General features: G+C 47.3%; 1 protein-coding gene across 1 annotated transcript in view; it reads right to left on the reverse strand.

Moving 5' to 3' along the window:
• LOC129824452 (uncharacterized) overlaps window positions 1–25286 on the reverse strand; it is a 145065-nt gene that overhangs the window by 17883 nt on the left and 101896 nt on the right. The window contains exons 9-22 of the mRNA XM_055884132.1: window positions 14570–15808; window positions 13897–14076; window positions 13515–13552; window positions 13072–13136; window positions 12709–12842; window positions 12269–12364; window positions 9585–9758; window positions 9047–9200; window positions 8404–8469; window positions 6792–7015; window positions 5954–6573; window positions 4388–4874; window positions 2301–2445; window positions 796–852 (exon numbers count right to left, since the gene is read on the reverse strand). Coding sequence (XP_055740107.1) covers window positions 796–852; window positions 2301–2445; window positions 4388–4874; window positions 5954–6573; window positions 6792–7015; window positions 8404–8469; window positions 9047–9200; window positions 9585–9758; window positions 12269–12364; window positions 12709–12842; window positions 13072–13136; window positions 13515–13552; window positions 13897–14076; window positions 14570–15808 — 3679 coding nt within the window. The remainder of the gene's footprint in view (window positions 1–795; window positions 853–2300; window positions 2446–4387; window positions 4875–5953; window positions 6574–6791; window positions 7016–8403; window positions 8470–9046; window positions 9201–9584; window positions 9759–12268; window positions 12365–12708; window positions 12843–13071; window positions 13137–13514; window positions 13553–13896; window positions 14077–14569; window positions 15809–25286) is intronic.

The following is a 25286-nucleotide window of genomic DNA, read 5'->3' on the forward strand; positions in this document are numbered from 1 at the left end:
AACGGCAACACTGAAGAGCAGTGAACGGCAACACTGAAGAGCAGTGAACGGCAACACTGCAGAGCAGTGAACGGCAACACTGCAGAGCAGTGAACGGCAACACTGAAGAGCAGTGAACGGCAACACTGCAGAGCAGTGAACGGCAACACTGCAGAGCAGTGAACGGCAACACTGCAGAGCAGTGAACGGCAACACTGCAGAGCAGTGAACGGCAACACTGCAGAGCAGTGAACGGCAACACTGCAGAGCAGTGAACGGCAACACTGAAGAGCAGTGAACGGCAACACTGCAGAGCAGTGAACGGCAACACTGCAGAGCAGTGAACGGCAACACTGCAGAGCAGTGAACGGCAACACTGAAGAGCAGTGAACGGCAACACTGAAGAGCAGTGAACGGCAACACTGAAGAGCAGTGAACGGCAACACTGAAGAGCAGTGAACGGCAACACTGAAGAGCAGTGAACGGCAACACTGAAGAGCAGTGAACAGCAACACTGCAGAGCAGTGAACAGCAACACTGAAGAGCAGTGAACAACTAGAGTAGCAAATTTCTGGTAATTTTCCCAAAATTTCCAGGTTTTCCAAGGAGGGAATAACTAGGAAAATTGGGGAATTCTTCCACCGGGATTTCTGAACAACCTGGGAATTGAGGGAAAGTTCAAAATATTTTGCAAACCTCATCAGACCACAGCAACACTGAACAACAGAACAGAAGAGACTGAAAGAAGCAGCAGGTCACACACAGAGCTCAGTGGACCACCGTTGGCACTGGGGCACAGCACCAGTCAGGCCTTACCCACAGCTGGTCAGACACAGTGACAGCAGCGAACTCATCAATGACCATCACTTCCTCCTGAAGACAGGGGAAACACAGAACATGTTCAAAGGGAGAAGGCTAGTGCCAGGCTAGCCTAGTAGAAAATGTGCCAAACAAGACAGAAATGTTGACTTATCAAATATTGGAATCTTGGCTAGTACAATGGCTAGTAGAATGTCACCTTGGCTAGTAGAAATTGTGGTCTACTAGCCCAACTGGCCACTCCCCAAAATCTTTCAATTACAACCCTAGCCCCAACCCATTACTGTTGCTACTGTAACATGAGGCTTAGAAGTGTGATCAACGGGAGGATTTAACATGAAGTATTAAGTACACAAACAGACAGGATTTAACCCAGATTACAGCACAATGGGGTGCATCATTAACAGAAAGGAGGGGCGACTCAATTATTCCAAGAAGTCAGTGTCTCTGTTTTAGATATAATCTGAACTGAATATGCTCAGTTAAACCAGAATTTCCGTGAGGTGGCATAGAGTAGACTAATTCATTCATTCAACGTAATACTGTACAGTAAAAATACTGTACATTAAACAATACATATAATCACATGCCATTCTGTAACCATATTGTCAAATGACATATTGGTGGCATTAGCACTAGTTTAAGTGGAACTCAATCTTCAATCAGAGTGAGCAATTGTGACTTGCTCTTGTCCCAGTGTAAAGTAGAAAAGAGATTTCTCCAAGGCCCCAGATTGCTAATTCCACAGGGAGACTGGGCCATATGTTCCATGCAGGGCTGTGTTGGCCCCAGGCACTGGTCCCAAATAGCACCCTGTTCCCTATACAGTGCACTTCTTTTGATCAAGGCCCATAGGGCTGTGGTCAAACTATGGTTAAAAGAAGGGCACAACAGGGAGCCAATTGGGATAAAGGGGGCACCAGCCCACTAAGCTGAGCTGAGCTCACACTGGAGCAGATGGGGCTGATGAATGGCAAGGGGGAAATGAAAGGCACCCTCACATAAAGACCACGAGAGGCCCCTTTAAAATGGCAACCAGGAAGAGTGCCCTAATGAGACTACTTAAAGATGGTAAGCACAACAAATGTGTAACGTGTCACGAAACGGGATGACGTAGTACACAAAAAACAGGGACCGCTTTTGGAAGGTGAGCCTCACGTTCGTGAACAAAAAGTTTGAGAGTGCATCTTTAACTTTAAGTATTACAAGAACGTTTTATGCGAATGCATCTAAATCCACCTGACTGTAATCATTTAGTACTGTCTGGGTAACGGGTTGAGTAACGATGGTTCAGTAGGACAAAGTCTGGGCTGTTGAAACACATTTCATTCATCATCACATGATCTCAATAGACATTTTGTGAGGTGTGGGGATGCTGCGTGTTGTACTGTTGTACTGTTGTAGTTATAGTGCAGTACAGGGAATCTCCATAGAGTGTGTTTGTGTGTATCTCAAAATGGGGCTTCTCTTTCTAGATTCAATTTGGAGGTGTGTAGTCTCACCTTCTTCTTGTAGGTCTGCTCTGCCTCCCATCCCTGTCCTTGTACTGTGGAGTGTCTCTCAGTCACAGCCACCTTCACCACTTCCTGCTTCTTATTGATCCTGTTCCTCCAGTCCTCTTCACCACTCTTCTTCAGCAGGGCCAGCCTGGGAGAGTGAAGGAAAGAAAGAGAGAGAGAGAGAGAGAGAGAGAGGTTAACCTCTTCACCACTCTTCTTCAGCAGGGCCAGCCTGGGAGAGGGAAGGAAAGAAAGAGAGAGAGAGAGAGGTTAACCTCTTCACCACTCTTCTTCAGCAGGGCCAGCCTGGGAGAGGGAAGGAAAGAAAGAGAGAGAGAGAGAGAGTAAGAGAGGTTAACCTCTTCACCACACTTCTTCAACAGGGCCAGTCTGGGAGAGGGAAGGAAAGAAAGAGAGAGAGGGAGAGAGAGGTTAACCCCTTCACCACACTTCTTCAACAGGGCCAGCCTGGGAGAGAGAAGGAAAGAAAGAGAGAGAGAGAGAGAGGTTAACCTCTTCACCACTCTTCTTCAGCAGGGCCAGCCTGGGAGAGGGAAGGAAAGAAAGAGAGAGAGGGTTGAGAGAGGTTAACCTCTTCACCACACTTCTTCAGCAGGGCCAGCCTGGGAGAGGGAAGGAAAGAGAGAGAGAGAGAGAGAGAGAGAGAGAGAGAGGTTAACCTCTTCACCACACTTCTTCAGCAGGGCCAGCCTGGGAGAGGGAAGGAAAGAAAGAGAGAGAGAGGTTAACCTCTTCACCACACTTCTTCAGCAGGGCCAGCCTGGGGGAGAGAAGGAACGAAAGAGAGAGAGAGAGAGGTTAACCTCTTCACCACACTTCTTCAACAGGGCCAGCCTGGGAGAGGGAAGGAAAGAAAGAGAGAGAGAGGTTAACCTCTTCACCACACTTCTTCAGCAGGGCCAGCCTGGGAGAGGGAAGGAAAGAGAGAGAGAGAGAGAGAGAGAGAGAGAGAGAGGTTAACCTCTTCACCACACTTCTTCAGCAGGGCCAGCCTGGGAGAGGGAAGGAAAGAAAGAGAGAGAGAGAGAGGTTAACCTCTTCACCACACTTCTTCAGCAGGGCCAGCCTGGGGGAGAGAAGGAACGAAAGAGAGAGAGAGAGAGGTTAACCTCTTCACCACACTTCTTCAACAGGGCCAGCCTGGGAGAGGGAAGGAAAGAAAGAGAGAGAGAGGTTAACCTCTTCACCACACTTCTTCAGCAGGGCCAGCCTGGGAGAGAGAAGGAACGAAAGAGAGAGAGAGAGAGAGAGGTTAACCTCTTCACCATGAACTACATCATCATGCACTGGCTTTTATACACAACAAGTCCGTTTGGTGGAAACACACCACTGGTGGAAAAATGCGCATATTTTCTTTTTGCGGATTTTGGAATATTCGCATGAAAATCTGTCGCCAATTGCATGGAAACCGTGTAACTAACAGTCTGACAGGGCCAACATGAGAGCAGTACTGTAGAACAGTAGCTAAATCTACTGAAACTGTTTTTAATCTCTAAGCATCCATCCCAAATGACACCCTATTCCCTTTATAGTTCACTACTTTTTTGGGGGGGTAGGGGGTTGGCGCAGTGGGATTTGGAATGCAGTCAGGTCATAAGTAGTGCAATATATAGGGAACAGGACACAGGTGCCATTTGGGACACAACCTAAGGATGTCTACAGGCTGCAGCCTGATCTTCGTCTCCTACATCTCCTCTCTCCAGGAACAAAGAGGGAAAATACACAGTGACCAGAAATAAATCACTTTCACCTCGAAGAGAGGCAGAAACTTAGATCCCACAAGGACACAGGGGGACTCTGAGGGTGCCCCAAATGGCTGCCTATTCCCTATATAGTGCCCTACTTTACAGAGAGCCCATTCAGACAATTACAAAACTCCGGTAACTTTCCCATAAGTATAGAAATGATGGATGGAAGATTCTCTGGCATCAGAAGGGAATAAACAGGAGATTTGGAATCCTCCAACCAGTATTTCTGGAAACGTATGTACAGTACTGCCATGTAAGCACCCCCATTTGAACCGCAGTTGGAATTGTTACCCCATCACAGAAACCCCGGCACAGACTAACCTTTCTTTGATGGACATCTGTTTGGAGGACATCTCTGAGAGTTCTGTTTCGCCGGGAGAGAGGAGGTCGGAGACACTGTGTCCTGTGATGTCGTCACTGTAGTCCAGAGGCAGGGACTGAGACTTGCCCGGCGGCTGAGGGAAGGACGCGGGCTTGGGCAGAGTCTGGGGGGCGGTCTGGGGAGGAGGAGGCTGGGATAAGGACTGGGGACTGGGTTGAGTGTGTGGGATTAGCTGAGAGTAAGACTTGGGAAGTGGCTGGGTGACGCTCCTCTCCCTTTCCTGGGGCTTGGGCTGGGATTGGGCTGGCGGTTCCTGGGTGAAGTGCCGGTGAGGTTTGGAGTAGGGCTGGGGCTCAGTTTGTGGGGGAGACTGGCTGAAAGACTGGATCTGCTGCTGTTTCTGCTGGTTACTGGAGGTGTGAGACACACTCCTGGACGCTGACGCTGTTGTCACAGTTCTCAATGACACACTGGTGTGCTCGGTGTCTGTGGACATATAGACAGCCACACACACACACGCACACAGAAATTGCATTGTAATAAATCCACCATGTAATCAATACTCACACAGGGGGAGAAGCAGACCCCAATAGCAGCCCCTCATAGCACACACGCACACATACGCACGTGCGCACACCGCGTACAGACACACATTCGCGACTGCCATGATTGTGCATACAATCGTCAGGATCAGTGTTCAGTTCACGCGGTCTCCAATGCTCAGACGTCGTCTATAATGTCCGTGCTCGTTCACGCACGGGCAATTGTTCCCCCGTTCCTTTTAGGGTTCCTTTCCATTGTTCTCTACGAGCGTTCTCTCTCTCTCGCATGCTTTAATAAAAGACGACCCTGCGTCCTCTGGACACGATGTATGCTGACAGTCATCCAGACACACAGACGGATAGGGTCAGCCGTGTTACACTGCCTATCTGCACTGTCTATCTACCCTACCGGCACGGCGGAGCACGATGCCAATGCGTAAACCAAAGCCTGCAACACTGACATCCCATCCACGGCATCCACAGAAACATATCCACACCTCAATCATACTCGATTTCCATTTGGAATCGCAATTACAGACGACCCGTCAGTGAGAGTGGTCCTGCATTTGCAGACAAAGGGAGCCGCCGGGACAAATGCATGCAGAAATATGCTAATTAGATTCAGCTGAAGCCATGTCTCTAGTCTTCCTGTCTGTCAGATCGTGTCCGTGATGTGATGGGCACAGACGCATTTAGGCGTTAAGACAAATCAAACCAACGGAGGCAGTGTGTAGCCAATGGAAAGAGGCATGCAATTAAGATGCTGCATAATCCATGAGACAATAAGATATTTCCCTTGTCCTCTCGGTCTCTGGTCTGCATCCCAAATGGTGCCATATGCCCCATATAGTGCACTCTTCTGAATTGGAAAAAACGTCTTGACTGCATCAACCGTCCGTATAATGAATGCATATAAATATTCCTCTCATCCACATGCATGTTTGTTCAGCATTGTTTAAAGTAACGCGCTACGTAGGGAATAGGGTGCCCTTTGGGAGGTATACAATGGTCTGTGTTTCCTACCTGAGAGGAGTTCCCTGCTCCTGCTGCTCCGTGTGCTCGCTCTGTCTGCTGTGTGCTGCAGCTCTGTGTGTCTCTCTGAGCTGTGTGTCTCTCCCAGGTAGCTCCCGTGCTCTTCCCTCTCCAGGGTGATGCTGCTGCTACTGCCGTATTTATCTCTGTCTCTCTCTCTGTCTCTGTGCTGCCTGGGCTCCACCAGCAACTCACCCCTCCCGTGCCTCGAAGAGGGAAGCTCGACGGACTCCCGCTGGCTACTGTTGCCGTGCCGCGGCTGGGACTGGGGCTCTGGGGCTGGGGGCTGATAGCGCTGCTGTCTGCTGTCGGGGGAGTGGCGCCTTCCCTTACTGCTGCTGCCTCCAGCACCACTACTACCACAGCTCTCCCTCTCCTCTCGGCTGGCCCCTCCTCCTCCCCCCCACACATCCTCCTCCTCCTCTCTCTCTCTGTGGCCAGTGGAGGAGCGACTGGCTCCAGGAGCGACGCCACTGTCTCCTCCTCTCTCTCCGGCTCCTCTACTGTGAGCCTGCTGCTGTGGTTGCTGCTCTGAAAGGGGAGGGCCAGGGGAGTACAGATCTGGTTCAGGGAAACTGGAGGAGTCACCGCACTTGGTCAGGCTGAAGTACCTGAGAGAGAAGGGGGGGGGGGGGGGGGGCAGAGAGAGAGAGAGAGAAACAGACAGACAGACAGACACACACACACACACACACACAGACAGACACAGACAGACAGAGAGAGAATGAAATAGACAGACAGACACAGACAGACAGACAGTTCATGGTTTCAATACCAGTGAAGGCTGAATTATTTGACACCATGTCATAACATGAGAAAACACACACACCTCACCCCTCCCCTCTCCTGGGTGGTGGTGGTGGTGGTGGTGGGGGTGGTGGTGGTGGGGGGGTTGTAGTGAACGGCCGTAGATTTCCCGAGGTGGACGTCGCTGCCGCTGGAAGTCGCCGCGGTTACCGTGGCGACCGAGACCTGGGAGGTGACGGCTGCCACGGAGCGGACCAGAGAGGCAGACAGCGGCTCCAGCTTGACCCCTCCCCCTCTGTTCTGCAGCTGCAGGAAGCGCGAGAAGGGATGGAGGGAGGGATGAATAAATGAATGGACGGATGAGTGGCGGGGGACACGGAGGGATAAAGGGATAGGGAAAGGACAACATGCAGTCAGAACAGATACAGTAAGAGATGAAACCGACCAAGTAGAGCAGCTCTTCACATTTGGTCATACAAAAACACTATCGCCAAATCTAAACAAAACATGCCTTAGACAAGGCAGGGCAGTGGTGTAAAGTACTTACGTAAAAATACTTTAAAGTACTACTTAAGTCGTTTTTTGGGGGTATCTGGTTTGCTTAATATAAGGAATTTGAAATGATGTATACTTTTACTTTTGATACTTAAGTATATTTTAAACCAAATACTTTTAGACTTTTACTCAAGTCGAATTTTACTGAGTGATTTCGACTTTTACTTGAGTCATTTTCTATCAAGGTGTCTTTACTTTTACTCAAGTATGACAACATATATACCTGTCATACAAATAATATCACAATTCACAAGTCATTGCCTCTGACCATATCCCATTTACCCCATTCATAATAAGTGACCAATGGAAGGCACTGTAAGATGTCATTGTCTTTAGCAGTGCATAATCGTAGCATTAAACTGTTACGCATTATAATTCATCCTGCTTTTTAGGAGTGATTCTCTTCTGTGATGTTCACCTGAAAGTGAGCACTTACCCTTTGCCCTTCTTAAAATGACCTTCACCTACAGTGAACCAAGCAGCATGCATGAACACAACCTCCCTACCATCTTTGATGATAGGTCGAAACGCGATGCCCTCTATCGACTTAATCAACATGAATTAAACCTACAACATTCCAGCCAAATCTGTATGCATTCACCTTTACTGTACACTCTATTTTCAAGGCAAGACAGCAGTCGCACAAGAACCAACATTGCATGCATCTGACTCTAATACATTCCTAAAAACATTATTACTAAAGTGTTCATGCATACTTATTCAGCCACTGGATAAGCATTTTAGAAGAGCAGAACTCTCTCGCTAACACGATACTCAAGCATCTTGCCCCAGAACATCGTTGCATTCGCTAAACACGACGGCGCTTCCATGCCAAAGTCTTCTGCAAGCAAGCACGACGTAGCAGCATAATGTCACGACATACTGTCGTCCTTCACGGCTATATGAACGACGCACTATGTGGTTACGTCATATCTTCGAAGTGAACGCCTGAATGAAAACCATGGACTCTGTGAGGGCCGAGCATTTCAACATCTTCATTAACCGAGCCGTAACGCCAAGCATACTGTTAATAGGCGTCACGGCTCGCCAAACGAACGCTTACAAGCTTTTAGAATGCTATGAGCAGGCCACTACCAGTCAGCAGCAATGTTCAGGCAGGTTGCTAGGCAGGCTCCTACTTGTTCTCTCTTGGTCAACGGAGGAGGAGGTGGAGGAGGAAGAGCGGTAACCATAGGATCTATCTCCTGTACGGACACAGCATGACTTCACTGAGAGGGTTGTTTTATACCAGTTCACATGAATGTTTCAGTTCAATATTAGGCTGCTTTTCTGGAATATTTTCTTGAGACTTGGAGCACTTACTAATTGCGTGATTGTGTAAGTTGTTTGGTGTTTACACAGAATGATCAACCTGTAGTTGTATCGGGGCAAAGAGAAACTAGTTTGTGCATTACGACATACTCTCAGGAACAGTTTCCAAAAACATGGAGAATCTCCATCGGTGGTGTTTTAGTCCAGGACGAGGCTTAATTTGGGTCAGGGAAACTGGTCCTCGGAGTAAGGCTTGACACTTAGAGGCTACAGTTTTGAAGAGCAAGAGAAAGGAAGCCCATCATTTTGTGGTGCCGATTCTCCACCGTTATCCCTAGGTGTGCATTTGCACACTATCTCGCATGGATTTAACAATGGTGGAACCTCCCTCCAGCCACTGCTTAAATCATTCCTACGCTTAAAAATCCATGTGCACACTTCTGGACAAGGGCGGATAAGTGAAACATGTCCATTGTCTATCTGGGTTGAGAGAAGGGCAGGACTCTATACCTGATCCACCTCTCCCTGGGTAATAGGTTGGGTCTGGAAGCGGCTGTTGGCTCGGCGCTGTCGGGTGTCGCCCCTGGAGGCCCCGGCCCCCTCTGCAGCAGGCTTTGAGGGCTGCTGAGACAGCTGGTTGAACAGGGCCATCTTCTCTGCAAGGCTGTGAGGGGAAAGGTAACATACTGTATGTCAGTGTGTGGTCTGTCACTATAGGGTCTCTGTCCCCATCACTGCCATTGAATGTTAGCTAACGCTAAGTAAAGTTAGCTGAAGTTTTTAGTGGATATTTGAAAGAAACATGGATTACAGTTTCTCCTGGCCCATAGACTTCTTTCAGGGTGAGGACCCATCTCAAATCAAGTTGTAAAATGTAAGACATGTTGCCATGAGTTCAAAAATAATTAAAACCAAGCTTCAATTGCAACTTATGAAGTGAATGCTGGCTTTTTGCTATTTTTTTCCAATGTGATCTAGTTTTGCTTCCAAACACCCTTTAATGTGTTTACATAAGAGGATAAGAGTTGAGCACATTCTCGCTTTTTACCTGAGAGTTGAAAGGTCGGGCTCATCTGGACCCAGGTCCTCCATTATCTCCTCAGGGCCAGGCCCAGGCCCTGCTCCATCTCCTTTAGGCTGGGCCTCCCTCTCCCTTTCTTTCTCCCCGTCCTGCTCTCCACTGCTCCGCACCATAGAGCCGTGCTGCGATGCCTCCTGCAGGCTGGGAAGGAGGAAGCATACACACACACACACACACACACACACACACACACACACACACACACACACACACACACACACACACACACACACACACACACACACACACACACACACACACACACACACACACACACACACACACACACACAGGGGATGAGTGCAGATTGTGCTGCTATGAGTTAACAGCTGTAGGGCCATATGTAACACTGTATTATAATGCACCATACTGTACAATTGACGGACAGTATCTAGCAAGAGCATGCCAACATGCTAGATGATCAAGTAGGTCATCAAAACACATTCTGTGAAGTAGCAATACTACATTGTTAATAGTCAGACAAATCCGAAGATTGCACTGAGCTCAACCACATGAACACAATAACGCTTAAGTCCTGGTGACACTTGTGATCAAACGAACTCCTCATCTCCATAAAGCACGTACAGTATCCTGTGAACAGCATCAAGTCAAGTCATTGATATTCCTGATCAGAACATGATACCGAAACGCTGCACCCCGATTCCCCACCCTTCTCTCAAAGAGTGCAGTTGTACACTCCCTGTCGTGGATTTAAAGGCATAGGAGAGCAGAGCACGCGGGATGGCGGATAAGGGTAGTAAGCATTGGCAAGTGCATACTTTTGGAGAAGGGTGGAGAATCAAGATGCAGCCATTGGGCAGCAACAGGAGTTATAAGTAGATGTGTGAGGCCCGCACTGAGATAATCATGGTGCTCACGCAGTCGGCCATCTGCACTAGAGGATATGGACGGTTGGGTTCTCTCAGCGTGTTAAGTTTAACCTCAGTCGGTAAACAAACCGGGTGCGACACGCTCGCCCCACACGTGAACCTGACACGCTGAGCTTTAACTGGCTTCACCTTTGACCTTTTCTCCCTCAGTCATAGCTTTAGAAGACGTGTGACACATTTCAACATAGGAACTTAAAGGGATAGTTCTCACCCGCATTACAAAATGACATGGCTAGGTAAACGAAAGCAAAAAATATAACCAAAACCAAAGACAGCATGGATTGCTGTCTTATCTTGTCCACGGACTGTTTACAAGGAATCCCAATATGTCATTTTGTAATTTAGGTGAACTATCCCTTAAAGAGTACAAACAACACTGAAAGCAGTAGGGGAGAGTTGGGGTATGTTGAGTCACCCTTTCTTTCTAGGAAACCGTACACAAAACGAGTCATGTGACCAAATATTTAGGAAGAGGTCATCATTTCATTGTTTCCACTAGATAGCCCAAACACAAAGTCAAAATTGGGTATTGTAAGAAGTCAAGAAAACAATCATGTGCTTTTTGGTTGTGATTTAAAGTTAGCGTTAAGCATAAGGATAGCAGTGTGGTTAAGAACTAATGTATCTTTCATTTGCTGTCCAACCTGTATTTTTTTAGTCATGTTTAGGATTAGTTACTGATTAGATTAGGTGCCTCTCCCAAGATTTCTCCCGACATATTGTTGGCAGCTTGGCTACTATTCTCATTGTATAAGCACAATTTGTGCCGCTAAATATGCACATTTTCGAACAAACTCTATATGTATTGTGTAATATGATGTTATAGGACTGTCATCTGAAGAAGTTTGAGAAGGTTAGTGAAAAAAAATATATCTTTTGCTGGTTTATTCGTTATCGCTATTGTTGGCCTGAATCAATGCTGTTGTGTGGTTGGCTATTGTAGTAAGCTAATATAATGCTATATTGTGTTTTCGCTGTAAAACACTTAAAAAATCTGAAATATTGGCTGGATTCACAAGATCTTTGTCTTTCATTTGCTGTACGCTGTGTATTTTTCAGAAATGTTTTATGATGAGTATTTAGGTAATTCACGTTGGTCTCTGTAGTTATTCTAGTTGCTTTGGTGAGAGTTGTGATGGTGGCTGCAATGGTAAACTATGATTTATACCTGAAATATGCACATTTTTCTAACAAAACATATGCTATACAATAAATATGTTATCAGACTGTCATCTGATGAAGTTGTTTCTTGGTTAGTGGCTATTTATATCTTTATTTGGTCGAAATTGTGATAGCTACCTATGCAGGAAAAAAATGGTGGGGAAAAAAAGTTGTGTCTTTTGCTATCGTGGTTAGCTAATAGATTTACATATTGTGTCTTCCCTGTAAAACATTTTAAAAATCAGAAATGATGGCTGGATTCAGAAGATGTGTATCTTTCATCTGGTGTCTTGGACTTGTGATTTAATGATATTTAGATGCTAGTATTTACTTGTGACGCTATGCTAGGCTATGCTAGTCAGCTTTTTTACTGGTGGGGGTGGTGGGGGGTGCTCCCGGACCCGGGTTTCTGAGGAAGTAGAAGTTAATATCCATGCATTGCCACTCAAGAAAATGTCAAGCTAAACGGAAGGTGAAAAACATCAGTCTTGCATGGAGCAAGAGAAGGGAGGAGGCATGCAAGGTTTAATTGTATATCAATTAGGTAAACCCATGGTAAGCCCATGTCTTGAGCTCTCACACACACACACACACACACACCTGTAACTGGTCACGGTGGTGCTGACTACAGTGGGGCTGGGGATACGTGCTACTGTGGTGTGGACCGTCACCGATTGTGAGGACAGAGCAGAAACACTTTTTATGTGCAGAAAAGTGTCCCACATAGACAGGGACAGTCACATAGGGAAAGGATTCACAGAGAGAGAGAGAGAGAGAGAGAGTGAGAAAGAGAGAGAGAGAGATAACGAGAGGGAGAGAAAGAGAGATAAAGCGAGAGAAGTCACAAAGCGGCAGACGAGAGAATCGGAGAGAAAGAAGAAGCCGACAGGGGAAAAGAGTCAAACAAGAGCATCACAAGAAGAAAGATTGGAAAGAATATCTTTATATTGACCAAGTGTCGTCATTTTTTTTACCCTTCCATTGTAAACAAAATGACGGCAAGGCAGCACTTAGCAACGATCGGAGAGTGACAGACGTACGTGTGAGCGATGTCCACTTCCTCATTGGTGATAGGCTGGGTGCGCGCACGGTCCTGGACTCGTCTCAGGCGCCTCTCCACGGCAGGGTTACGGGACCGCGGTTTGGGGACGCTATCTGTGGTTTTCTCCAGCTCCTGTGGAGTGGAACGAAGAGAAACATACTTATAGTAAATCTCTGCTCATCAACAACATGCATCAAACCATGGGAATATACTATTTGCGACGGTTTCCCTTAGTCCTGGACTGAAAGCATGCTCAATGGAGAATATCAATTGAAATCTTTTTAGTTCAGGACTAGGCTTAATCTGTGTCTGGGAAACCGGCCCTCAATGTAAACAACTACACACAAGGCAGATACTGTACCCTAAATAGTGACCTCTTAGCAGCCACACTCATCTTAGCTCTCTCATCAAGCTTCTCTTCGTCAGCTGCAAAAGGTAAGGGCGAACAATTGTCAGTCCACAACACATCCACAATACTAAGGTAAACCCACTGAGGAGTGCAATTAATGGGTTGAATTTAATTCATTTCAGAAATTACGAATTGACCCCAACCCTGGTGTGAATGTATTTCCTTGACCTCAAACACATGTTACCTAAAATCACCCTGCCTGACACAGTAAATTAATCTGGAGGAGGTGTATTTTTTGTTCAACACCTTTCTAATCTTTGTTAACCTCAACAAATCCCTCAGACACATCCATACATTGTGTTGTCAGATGGTGAGCAATCTAGCTAATGAATAGTTATTCAATTGAGAGTGGTGTTGGTAACTAAACAAAGCAAATAATCTCCACTGTTACTTGCCTTCTGGGTTCTGTAGCTCGGTTGGACTCAGACGAGACCTGAGGGAGAAAACAAACGACAAAACAAACAAGACATTGATCCAAATAGACTCAGGAATGGTCTTTTGCTATACGGCACAAGAGACACATTTATTGAGAGCATAAAATCCCCATGGTCTGCACCAAGTATCCCACAAACTCCAGGAGAAAAAAGAAAAGCCACTGCCCACAGTACACCCACTGGTGATCTTAGCAAATGTATTCTGTGTACCTTTTCTGAGAGACCTGTCCCTCGGGGCCTTCAATACCTATCACTCTGCAGAGGTTATGGACTGTCCTAAACTCTCTCACCTATCAGACTCCAGCCGCTCTGCAGAGGTTATGGACTGTCCTAAACCTCTCACCTATCAGACTCTAGCCGCTCTGCGGTGGTTATGGGTTGCGTCCTAAATCTCTCAGAGGACTTGCGGATGTCTCCAGGGGTGATGTAGCGCCGCGGCCTCCGCGCTGTGCCACGCTCCCGATCAGCGCTCCCAGCAGCCGGATCTACTTCCATGGCAGTAAGCTCTACTTTAGTTGTCTCCCTTTGTAGGGTCACGTGTTGGGATGGAGAGAGTGACGAAGGCAACAGAAAAGGAGGATAATAGTGAGAGAACGAACGGCAAGGTCAGTTTTCTTCCACAGCAATCCAGACATCCAGGTTAGAGGTGGTGAAGTCACGCACAAGACGATCACACCGCAAAAATTAACTGTCCCCAAAATGAGGGATTTTGTCACCAGCCCAATTGTGTCTGAACCCACACACAGCACAACATGCAACAAACCCTTCAACTTTGCCCAACAGGCTGACAATAACAGAATATGTCCAAGCAGCTGGCTAAACAAATAATACAAACCCATACTGGCTTAGAAGATCTCTTGATATCACGTTTGATTATGCAATATACTGCACTCAAAAAACACACAAGCACTCATCTCATCACAAACATCTCAAGCCTCATATTAGGATGAGAGTCTATATTAGTGTTAGGCAAAGCAAACTGATTAAAGAGTCAGTAAACATGCTGTTCCACCTACAGCTCCGGCTTCCTGTTGGCGTTCTCCAGATATGAGTGTCGGAGCTGGGCCACAGAGACCCTGGTATCCAAGGTCCCCACCTCCCCATTGGGCAGTACCCCCACTGCCACCCCTCCCTCCCTGGCCAGGTGGGCTGCCATGGTAGCCTCTCTGCTGGCGGCTGCCCTCTCCATGCTCCTATAGGCAGCCGAGCGCTGACTTACGCCGATGTCGGACATGGAGCGTGTGCGGACCTTGAGCTTGGGGGGCCCAGCCTGCCCGGCTGGCTCCATGCTCCTGTGTCTGGCCTGAGGGAGGTAGGCACCCCTCTGGAGGTAGACGGCCGAGTCACCCTGCTGCTGGTCCTGAAGGCCGTGTTGACCCTGGAGGTCCTGCTGACTCTGGGGCTGCGGATGCCGCTGGAGTTGCTGGTGCTGGTGGAGAGGCTCAGGAGCCTGTTGCTGCTGGCTGGGCTGGGAGTGGGAGGTCTCCATGCAACTGGCTGGACCTGTCTCCTTTGTGTCCTGGGTGTGGCTGGACCAGTGCTCCTGCTGCTCCCTGGGCCTAGTCTCCCACTCCTCCGAGTCCGCCCGACTCGTTCTCCTCCCCCCGGAGCTATAGCTCTCATACTCCATGGCGGTTGAGGTGGTGGAGTCGTCCTGGCGGCTGACTGGCCCCAGGTGGGGCTCCCCTCTCTGGGGGTTGTCCACACTCTTCTCCCTGCGGCGGATCTCTGAGGGCAGCACGGCCTTCCGGCTCTTCAGCAGCCCCTCGGTGTGGACCTCCTCTCTCAGTGCCTGCCTGCCCTCCCTGTGGGTCTCCTTCTGGGTCGTGTAGATGTGGTCAGTGCTCACCCTCCTCCTTGGAGTATCCACCTCCACCACAGGGGCTCCAGGGAGCTTGGTGGCCACAGGGGCTGGCATGGCTAGGTAAGGCTGAGGGTCCATGTGGGTCCCCTGGTGGGTACCCTGATGGGTATGCTGGTGGCCCATGGCAGGGCCTGATGTGTGGGTGCGTGGTGCTGGGGCGTGGGGGTATGGGACGTGGGCGAAGGCAGGTTGGGAGGGCTGAGAGGAGGGGCCAGTCCTTTTGTAGGTGGCAGGGTCAGAGCTGTGGCCACGTTGGGGCATGTAGTGAGCTGTGGTGGTGTGAGCACGATCACGGTGTCTCTTCACTGGGGGCTCTGGAGCTGGACCCCGTTCTGCAGGGGCCCTTTGGACTCCGCTCTCATCTTTCGATACTCTCTCTCTTACTCTGATTCTTAAAGGGGGAAGAACCGATTAACGAACCATAGCACTCATTTTCAAATTGAAGACAATCAATGACACACCCAAATAAACGACCACAGTGCCCTTGTCAAATTGATGTAGTAATTTGAAATATGTGTCACTAAAACTGTGTCCAAAGTATAGTGCCCTGATCAAAAGTAGTGCACTATTTCGGGAATAGGGTGCCTTTTGGGATGCAGAATGAAATGCACACCAAGTCGACTATAAATGTCAAGTCAAGTGATTATTAATTAAAGAATGCCATTAATCTAGGGACAACAAACAGGGATATATAAAGACTGCAGCACATGCAATCACATTTATCTATATAAAAAATACAGACTGACAGAATGGTTAAGTTTAAGTAGCGACATCATTCTTGGGTGGTAGGTAGCCTAGCGGCGAAGGTCGCTGGTTCAAATCCCTGAGCTGAATACGTGAAAAATCTGTTGATGTGCCCTTGAGCAAGGCACTTAACCCTAATTGCTCCTGTGAGTCACTCTGGACAAAAGTGTCTGCTAAATAACTCATATGTAAACGTATGTTCCCATGTTGTGGTTCAAGACTAATCCTTGCTATATCATCTCTAGCTGACTCAAATTTCTCTATGCCAAAATGTGAGCGAGCCTAAACTATTTTTATCTATGACCCCTTGCTCTTAGCAGCCAAAGGTCAAGTTAGGGTGCGTCCCAAATGGCAGCGCTCTGGTCAAAAGTAATGCACCAAATAGGCAATAGGGTGCCATTTATGACGCAGCCCATGCTAATCTCCTTGTACACCACTAAGCCACCCCTAATTGACGGGCTGACGCTTCATTTGACATGGCATGGAAGGAGTTTAAATAGTATACACACGCTCCATAGAGACAACAGCACATCTCCATTGTGATCTACCACTTCACTTATTGTTGCTAGGTAGACAAGGTCACACGTAGCCTGAGTGCCAGTCTGTTTGTGCTACCATGCCAAGTCCTTGTCACTCATGTTGGGCTTGACAATGACAATGGAGTTGGCAAAAGCACAAACAGATCTGGGATCAAGCTAGGCCACACAGGCTGCACTGCAGATCCTATGCTGGTTGGAGTGATTGCCACTTATATACCTGTTGGTAAGCTTAACATAGCTAGAACATCTTTGTAAATGAAATGCTGTGTCTGTCAAACAGAGAGGCTATGAAATGAACCAGATAGCATTGTCTGCTAATAAATACAAGGGAACAGCCAAGCTTTTACAATCCACCCCAGCTGTGTGTCCAAAATTCCACCCTATTCTCTATATAGTCCACTACTTTTGACCAGGGCTCATACAGGGCTCCGGTCAAAATGTGTGCATTACAGTATCTAGGGAATAGGACACCATTTGGAACACAACCTAGACAGGTTTCTACTGGCTTGGTGCAGGGCCTCAGTGGGCTGTGCTCGGTAGACCCACACTCACCTGTCCATACTCCTCAAAGTAAGGCTGGCCTGGCCATGGGCCCAGCACCTCTCACACTACAGCCCTGCCTTCAGCTGGCCAGTCATGCAGAGTATATGGGCCAAACTCCGCTCCAGAAATATACCCCACTAGCCTAGCTAACACTTTCCTCCCTGATCCACCTCTACGCAGACGACACCATTCGGTATACTTCTGGCCCTTCCTTGGACACTGTGCTAATTAACCTCCAAACGAGCTTCAACGCCATACAACACTCCTTCCATGGCCTCCGACGGCTCTTAAACGCTAGTAAAACCAAATGCATTCTTTTCAACCGTTCGCTGCCCGCACCCACCCGCCCAACTAGCATTACCACCCTGGACGGTTCCGACCTAGAATATGTGGACAACTATAAATACCTAGGTGTCTGGCTAGATTGTAAACTCTCCTTCCAGACTCATATTAAACATCTCCAATCCAAAATTAAATCTATAATCGGCTTCCTATTTTCGCAAACAAAGCCTCCTTCACTCACGCCGCCAAACTTACCCTAGTAAAACTGACTATCCTACCGATCCTTGACTTCGGCGATGTCATCTACAAAATAGCTTCCAACACTCTACTCAGCAAACTGGATGCAGTCTATCACAGTGCCATCCGTTTTGTTACCAAATCACCTTATACCACCCACCACTGTGACCTGTATACTCTAGTCGGCTGGCCCTCGCTACATACTCGTCGCCAGGCCCACTGGCTCCAGGTCATCTATAAGTTTATGCTAGGTAAAGCTCCGCCTTATCTCAGTTCACTGGTCACGATAACAACACCCACCCGTAGCACACGTTCCAGCAGGTATACCGCCTTTCCTTCCAGTTCTCTGCTGCCAGTGACTGGAACGAATTGCAAAAATCGCTGAAGTTGGAGACTTTTATTTCCCTCACCAACTTTAAACATCAACTATCTGAGGAGCTAACCGATCGCTGCAGCTGTACATAGTCCATCTGTAAATAGCCCACCCAATCTACCTACCTCATCCCCATACTGTTTTTATTTTATTTACTTTTCTGCTCTTTTGCACACCAGTATCTCTACTTGTACATCATCATCTGCTCATTTATCACTCCAGTGTTAATCTGCTAAATTATAATTGTTCGCTCCTATGGCCTATTTATTGCCTACTTCCTCATGCCTTTTGCACACACTGTATATAGACTTTCTTTTTTTCTACTGTGTCATTGACTTGTTTACGGTGTTATTGGCTTGTTTATTGTTTACTCCATGTGTAACTCTGTGTTGTTGTCTGTGTCACACTACTTTGCTTTATCTTGGCCAGGTCGCCGTTGCAAATGAGAACTTGTTCTCAACTAGCCTACCTGGTTAAATAAAGGTGAAATAGAATTTTTTTTAAATAAACCAGATCTTAAGACCGGCCAAGCCTACACAACACTCTAGTCACTCTAGTGACATCCACTGTGTAGCCTGCATGTCTAGACAGAAAGTTAAAAAGGCACTAATTGTAATCCTAAATAAAACATGATTTACCACAGAAAACGGGTTAGGAGAAATGCGCAATCTGATTAGCTGAAATGCCGTGAGCAGCAATTCCCAATTCCCCAATATCCAGCTGACTCTTGTCAACATGAATAATACGGGTTTGTTTTCAGGTTTACACAGTCAGGTAATTTCACGGTAATTCTGACTGTGTCTCAGTGAGTGGGCGACATATATGAGTGTAGACATACTCACTCAGCTGGCATTTTCTGACTCAGTGGACACGGCCACAAAGGCTGAGTTAGACCGAGCATCTGACTAATTTTCACAGCCCAACACCTACAGTACTCAGTACTCACTCACATACAGCCCGACTCCCCTGCCTATCAAACTCAGGGCACACATAGTATATGTCCCAAAAAGCACCCTATTCCCAATATAGTGTATTACTTTTGACCAGAGCCCTTTGGTCCTGGTCAAAAGTAGTACACTACATAGGGAATAGGGTGCCATTTTGGACACCGTTGGAATCTGCTTGAACTGTGTCACAGTGTCATTATGAATTGAATATATGTACATAGATATATACGTACAACGTAGTACATACAGAGAATTCCCCTGAGGGTTCAGGGTAACAGAACCGAAAATGTAAGTATTTGAGGGACATAACCCGAACCGAAAACAAAAGTAATCTATACTATTCTGGAACAGAAGCGTTATTTTAAAAGCATGGGAACTGGTGAATAACGTTATTTTACATTACAAAATTAAGGAAATTAGAAGGTGGGGAGTATTTCGGCAAGGCTATTTTCTTGCTTCCCTCCCTTCTGTCTTGGGACTGTGTAACGGTCCTGACCTGTTTTATGTTGTTTTGTATATTGTTTAGGTCAGGGCATGTGTTTTGGGTGGGCAGTCTATGTTATCTGTTTCTATGTTGGTTTTGGTTGCCTGGTATGGCTCTTAATTAGAGGCAGGTGTTTTGCGTTCTCCTCTAATTAAGAGTCATATTTAGGTAGGGTGTTCTCACTGTTTGTTGGTGGGTGATTGTCTCCTGTGTCGATGTTACACCATACGGGATTGTTTCGGTTTGTTCGTGCGTTTTTGTAGTAAGTACTTGTTCGTTCGTTCTGCGTGTGTTATGTCAGTTCGTCGTACTAGTCTGTCTATTTTCGTTTTGTTATTTTGTTAGTTTATTCAAGTATAGTTTGTTTCGTTTTGTCTTATAAATAAAACTCATCATGTTTTCACAACCCGCTGCGCCTTGGCTCGATCACTACTCCTCCTCTTCTTATGAAGAGAGAGAGGAACGCGGTAACAGAATCACCCACCATTCCAGAGCCAAGCAGCGGAGTAATTGGAGTAAGGGACAGGAAAACAAGGATTTCTGGACTTGGGAGCAGATATTGAATGGAGAAGGTCCCTGGGCTAAGGCAGGAGAGAATCGCCGCTCTCAGGAAGAGAGGGAGGCAGCTAAAGCCCAGGAGCGGTGGTTTGAGGAGGCAGCAAGGAGACGTGGCTGGAAGCCCGAAAAGCCATGGGAGCAGCTGGAGGCACTGGGGAGAGCAGAGGCTACCGGAGAGAGGAATCGGAGCTATGAGGGAACGCGTCTGGCACGGAAGCCCAAAAAGCCCGTAAGTAATTCCCAAAAATTTCTTGGGGGGGGGCTAGGAGGTAGTGGGCCAAGGGCAGGTAGGAGACCTGCGCCCACTTCCCAGGCTTACCGTGGAGAGCGGGAGTACGGGCAGGCGCCGTGTTACGCAGTAGAGCGCACGGTGTCTCCTGTACGAGTGCATAGCCCAGTGCGGGTTATTCCACCTCCCCGCACTGGTAGGGCTAGATTGGGTATTGAGCCAGGTGTCATGAGGCCGGCTCAACGCGTCTGGTCTCCAGTGCGTCTCCTCGGGCCGGCATACATGGCACCTGCCTTACGCATGGTTTCCCCGGTTCGCCTACATAGCCCGGTGCGGGTTATTCCACCTCCCCGCACTGGTCGGGCAACCGGGAGTATTCAACCAGGTAAGGTTGGGCAGGCTCAATGCTCAAGAGTGCCAGTACGCCTCCACGGTCCGGTATTTCCGGCACCACCTCCCCGCCCCAGCCTAGTACCTACAGTGCCTACACTACGCACTAGGCTATCAGTGCGTCTCCTGAGCCCAGTTCCTCCTCCACGCACTCTCTCTGTAGTGCATGTATCCAGTTCGGTGCCTCCAGTTCCGGCACCACGCACTAAGCCTCCTGTGCGTCTCCAGAGCCCTGAACACACTGTATCTTCTCCCCCTACTAATCCTGATGTGCTTGTCCTCAGCCCGGTGTCACCAGTGCCGGTACCTCGCATCAGGGATAGAGTAGGCTTTGAGAGTACAGTGTGCCCTGTCCCTGCTCCCCGCACTATTAGGAAGGTGCTTATCCTTAGCCCGGTGCCTCCAGTTCCGGCACCACGCACCAGGTCTACAGTGCGCCGTATCCGGCCAGAGCCATCCGTCTCCCCAGCGCCATCTGAGCCATCCGTCTCCCCAGCGCCATCTGAGCCATCCGTCTCCCCAGCGCCATCTGAGCCATCCGTCTCCCCAGCGCCGTCTGAGCCATCCGTCTCCCCAGCGCCGTCTGAGCCATCCGTCTGCCATGAGCCTGCAAAGCCGCCCGTCTGCCATGAGCCTGCAAAGCCGCCCGTCTGCCATGAGCCTACAGAGCCGTCCGCCAGACAGGAGCCGCTAGAGCCGCCAACCAGACAGGAGCCGCTAGAGCCGCCCGCCAGACAGGATCTGCCAGAGCCGCCAACCAGACAGGATCTGCCAGAGCCGCCAACCAGACAGGATCTGCCAGAGCCGCCAACCAGACAGGATCTGCCAGAGCCGCCAACCAGACAGGATCTGCCAGAGCCGCCAACCAGACAGGATCTGCCAGAGCCGCCAGCGAGCCATGAGCAGCCAGATCCGTCAGCCCGCCATGAGCGTCGAGAGCCGCCAGCCCGCCATGAGCGTCGAGAGCCGTCAGCCCGCCATGAGCGTCGAGAGCCGTCAGCCCGCCATGAGCGTCGAGAGCCGTCAGCCCGCCATGAGCGTCGAGAGCCGTCAGCCCGCCATGAGCGTCGAGAGCCGTCAGCCCGCCATGAGCGTCGAGAGCCGTCAGCCCGCCATGAGCGTCGAGAGCCGTCAGCCCGCCATGAGCGTCGAGAGCCGTCAGCCTGCATAGACCTGCCAGAGTCCCTCAGCCAGGATCTGCCAGAGTATATCAGCTGGGACCTGCCCCTTGTCCCGGTGCTGCCCCTTGTCCCGGTGCTGCCCCTTGTCCCGGTGCTGCCCCTTGTCCCGGTGCTGCCCCTTGTCCCGGTGCTGCCCCTTGTCCCGGTGCTGCCCCTTGTCCCGGTGCTGCCCCTTGTCCCGGTGCTGGCCGTTTATTTAGGGGATGTGAGTTTTAGGGTGGTCATTGGGAGGGGAAGACAGAAACGGGGAGTGACTATGGTGGTGTGGGGACAGCGTCCAGAGCCGGAGCCACCACCGTGGTCAACTGCCCACCCAGACCCTCCCCTGGACTTTGTGCTGGTGCGCCCGGCGTTCGCACCTTGAGGGGGGGGTTCTGTAACGGTCCTGACCTGTTTTATGTTGTTTTGTATATTGTTTAGGTCAGGGCATGTGTTTTGGGTGGGCAGTCTATGTTATCTGTTTCTATGTTGGTTTTGGTTGCCTGGTATGGCTCTTAATTAGAGGCAGGTGTTTTGCGTTCTCCTCTAATTAAGAGTCATATTTAGGTAGGGTGTTCTCACTGTTTGTTGGTGGGTGATTGTCTCCTGTGTCGATGTTACACCATACGGGATTGTTTCGGTTTGTTCGTGCGTTTTTGTAGTAAGTACTTGTTCGTTCGTTCTGCGTGTGTTATGTCAGTTCGTCGTACTAGTCTGTCTATTTTCGTTTTGTTATTTTGTTAGTTTATTCAAGTATAGTTTGTTTCGTTTTGTCTTATAAATAAAACTCATCATGTTTTCACAACCCGCTGCGCCTTGGCTCGATCACTACTCCTCCTCTTCTTATGAAGAGAGAGAGGAACGCCGTTACAGACTGCAAGGCCTGGCACACTTCTGAATAATTTTTGGTGACCTATCATGTCCTCTGATGTGTGCCACAGGAAGTATTAGACTCTTGTCACAAAAGGATTTTATTTTATTTTATTTGGATCTCTTTTAGTCCTCATTTGGACTAATCTTCCAAGGGTCCTTATTATAAAATACAATTTATAATACGAACACATTTTCACATATAACACACTATTACAAACATACATAACATACTAACAGAATGACCCAATAAATACTCAATCTAAAAAATATTGATTCTTCATCTACTATAGTCCCACAACATTTCTATGTATTATATTTAAATCGTTTTAAAATGTTTAAATGTATATATTGAAAGGTTTCTGGTTTGCTCAGTTAATTTATTCCATTTCTTTATTGCTCTAAATGAAAATGTTATTTTGCCTATTTCTCTTTTCTGTCTGGATAACACATAGATGGTGGACAATCTATTCCTAGTATTTACTGAATGTCTGTCTCTTACAAACTGAAAACCGTTGTGAATAGAGCTTGGCCGTTTTAAATGATGTATATTATGAAATAAAATAAGCATATTTTTTTCAATTATCTTGTCGATTGATGACCAACCAAGAACACTGCGCATGACTGCAACAGAAGAACCATACCTCCACCTTAAAACAATCCTTGCTGGTTTGTTCTGTGCATTCTGCAGCCTTCTAACTTCACTTGATGATGCATTTCCCCAGACCACAGAACAGTAGTTCACCTGACTCTCAATTAATGCTTGTGTTATTTGCTGAATAATTTTTCCTGGTAAATATTTAGCTATCCTTCTGATTATGCATGCTGTTTAATTTTTATTTTTTACATAGATTAGTTATTTGAGACGACCATGATAAGCAGTTGTCTAGCTGCACTCCCAATAGTTTGGTTTCTGCCACTTCTTCAATTTGTACTCCTCCCATACTTAATTGTATCCCATGCTGTTTTGGCCTTTTCCTAGTGGAACAGATCAACATAACTTTGGTTTTCTTGGTTTTTAAAACAAGTTGGTTTTGGCAAACACACTCCCTGATATTCTGCAAATGTCCTTGTAAAGCCTGCTTTACCGGTTGAACCGATTGTCTTGCTGCATAAATTGTAGTATCATCTGCAAATGTAATAGCTTGAGTTTCAACTAAGGCATAGGGAAGGTCGTTGGTATATATTAAATAAAGAAGTGGCCCAAGGCAGCTGCCCTGCGGTATTCCACAGTTTAACACGAGGGGAAGAAAATGAACCCTTGATATAGGTGGACTGTTTCCTGTCAGTTAGATATGACTGTACCCAATTCAATGCTACCTCCTTAAAACCATAATGCATTAATTTGGTCAAAATTATTTCATGATCCACTAAATCAAATTCTGCACTGAAATCTAAACATATTATACCCACAAACTTGCCATTATCCATAGCATTGAGCCACTGGTCAGTCATGTCAACCAATGCAGTGGTAGTGGAATGGTTTTTGCGATAAGCATGCTGATTGGCTGTAATCAGATCATTCTTTTCCATGTACTCCCATATTTGTCTACTCACAATACCCTCCAATATCTTACTGAGTGTAGGGAGTAGACTAATTGGTCGACTACTGGCAGGAGTAATGGGTTCTTTGCAGTCTTTCGGAATAGGACACAGTTTTGCATGCTTCCATACATTTGCAAACATCCCCTTTTCCAGTGACCAATTAAATATGTATCTCAGTGGAACTGCAATCTGGGGAGCAGCACAGTGAAGCAAAAAATTGTCCATAAGACCATAACCTGTAGATTTACCATCAGGTAATGACTTCAATAGGTTTAACACCTCCTCCACTGACACCGTTTGCAGACTAAAAGAGCAGATCTTGTTGCTCATAATATGATCATCAATTCATTGGACAATAGCTTGTTTGGAAGAATGTATGTTTACATTGTTGCTGAGCAATTAAATTTTCTTTGTAAAAAAAATCTGCTAAATGATTGGCAATATCAACTGGTTTTGTTATTATTCTCCCGTCAACCTCCACACTAGATGGGCTTGATGAGATAGATGTACCAAGTAAGCCCTTAACTGTGTTCCATACCTTTTTAGAATAATTTTTACAATCAATAAAATCATTGTTGTAAAATAACTTTTTTTATTTCGATTCAATTTAACTGCATAATTACATAATGTTCTATAATTCTGTTCATCAATTTCTAATTTTGACTTAGCTGCTAAGACTTTTGCCATATTTCTTCTAGAAAAAGCCTCACCCAGTTCATCGTCAATCCATGGAAATGGACGAGCACCAACTGTACTCTTTCTTACTGGGGCATGATGGTCCATTACCTCAGTGAGCAAATCAATAAAACATTCTGTAGCGTGATTTAAATCATCCTCTAGATAAATCACCTCTTAGGTTACAGCAGCCAAATCATTTAGAAATAACTCATGATTAAACGTTTTAAAATGTCTCTTGACCACAATCCTAGGGGGTTTCTTTTGAACCTTGGTGTTCATGGTTATGGTCA

Source organism: Salvelinus fontinalis, chromosome 26 (assembly GCF_029448725.1).
Source record: "Salvelinus fontinalis isolate EN_2023a chromosome 26, ASM2944872v1, whole genome shotgun sequence".
Classification (NCBI taxonomy): domain Eukaryota; kingdom Metazoa; phylum Chordata; class Actinopteri; order Salmoniformes; family Salmonidae; genus Salvelinus; species Salvelinus fontinalis.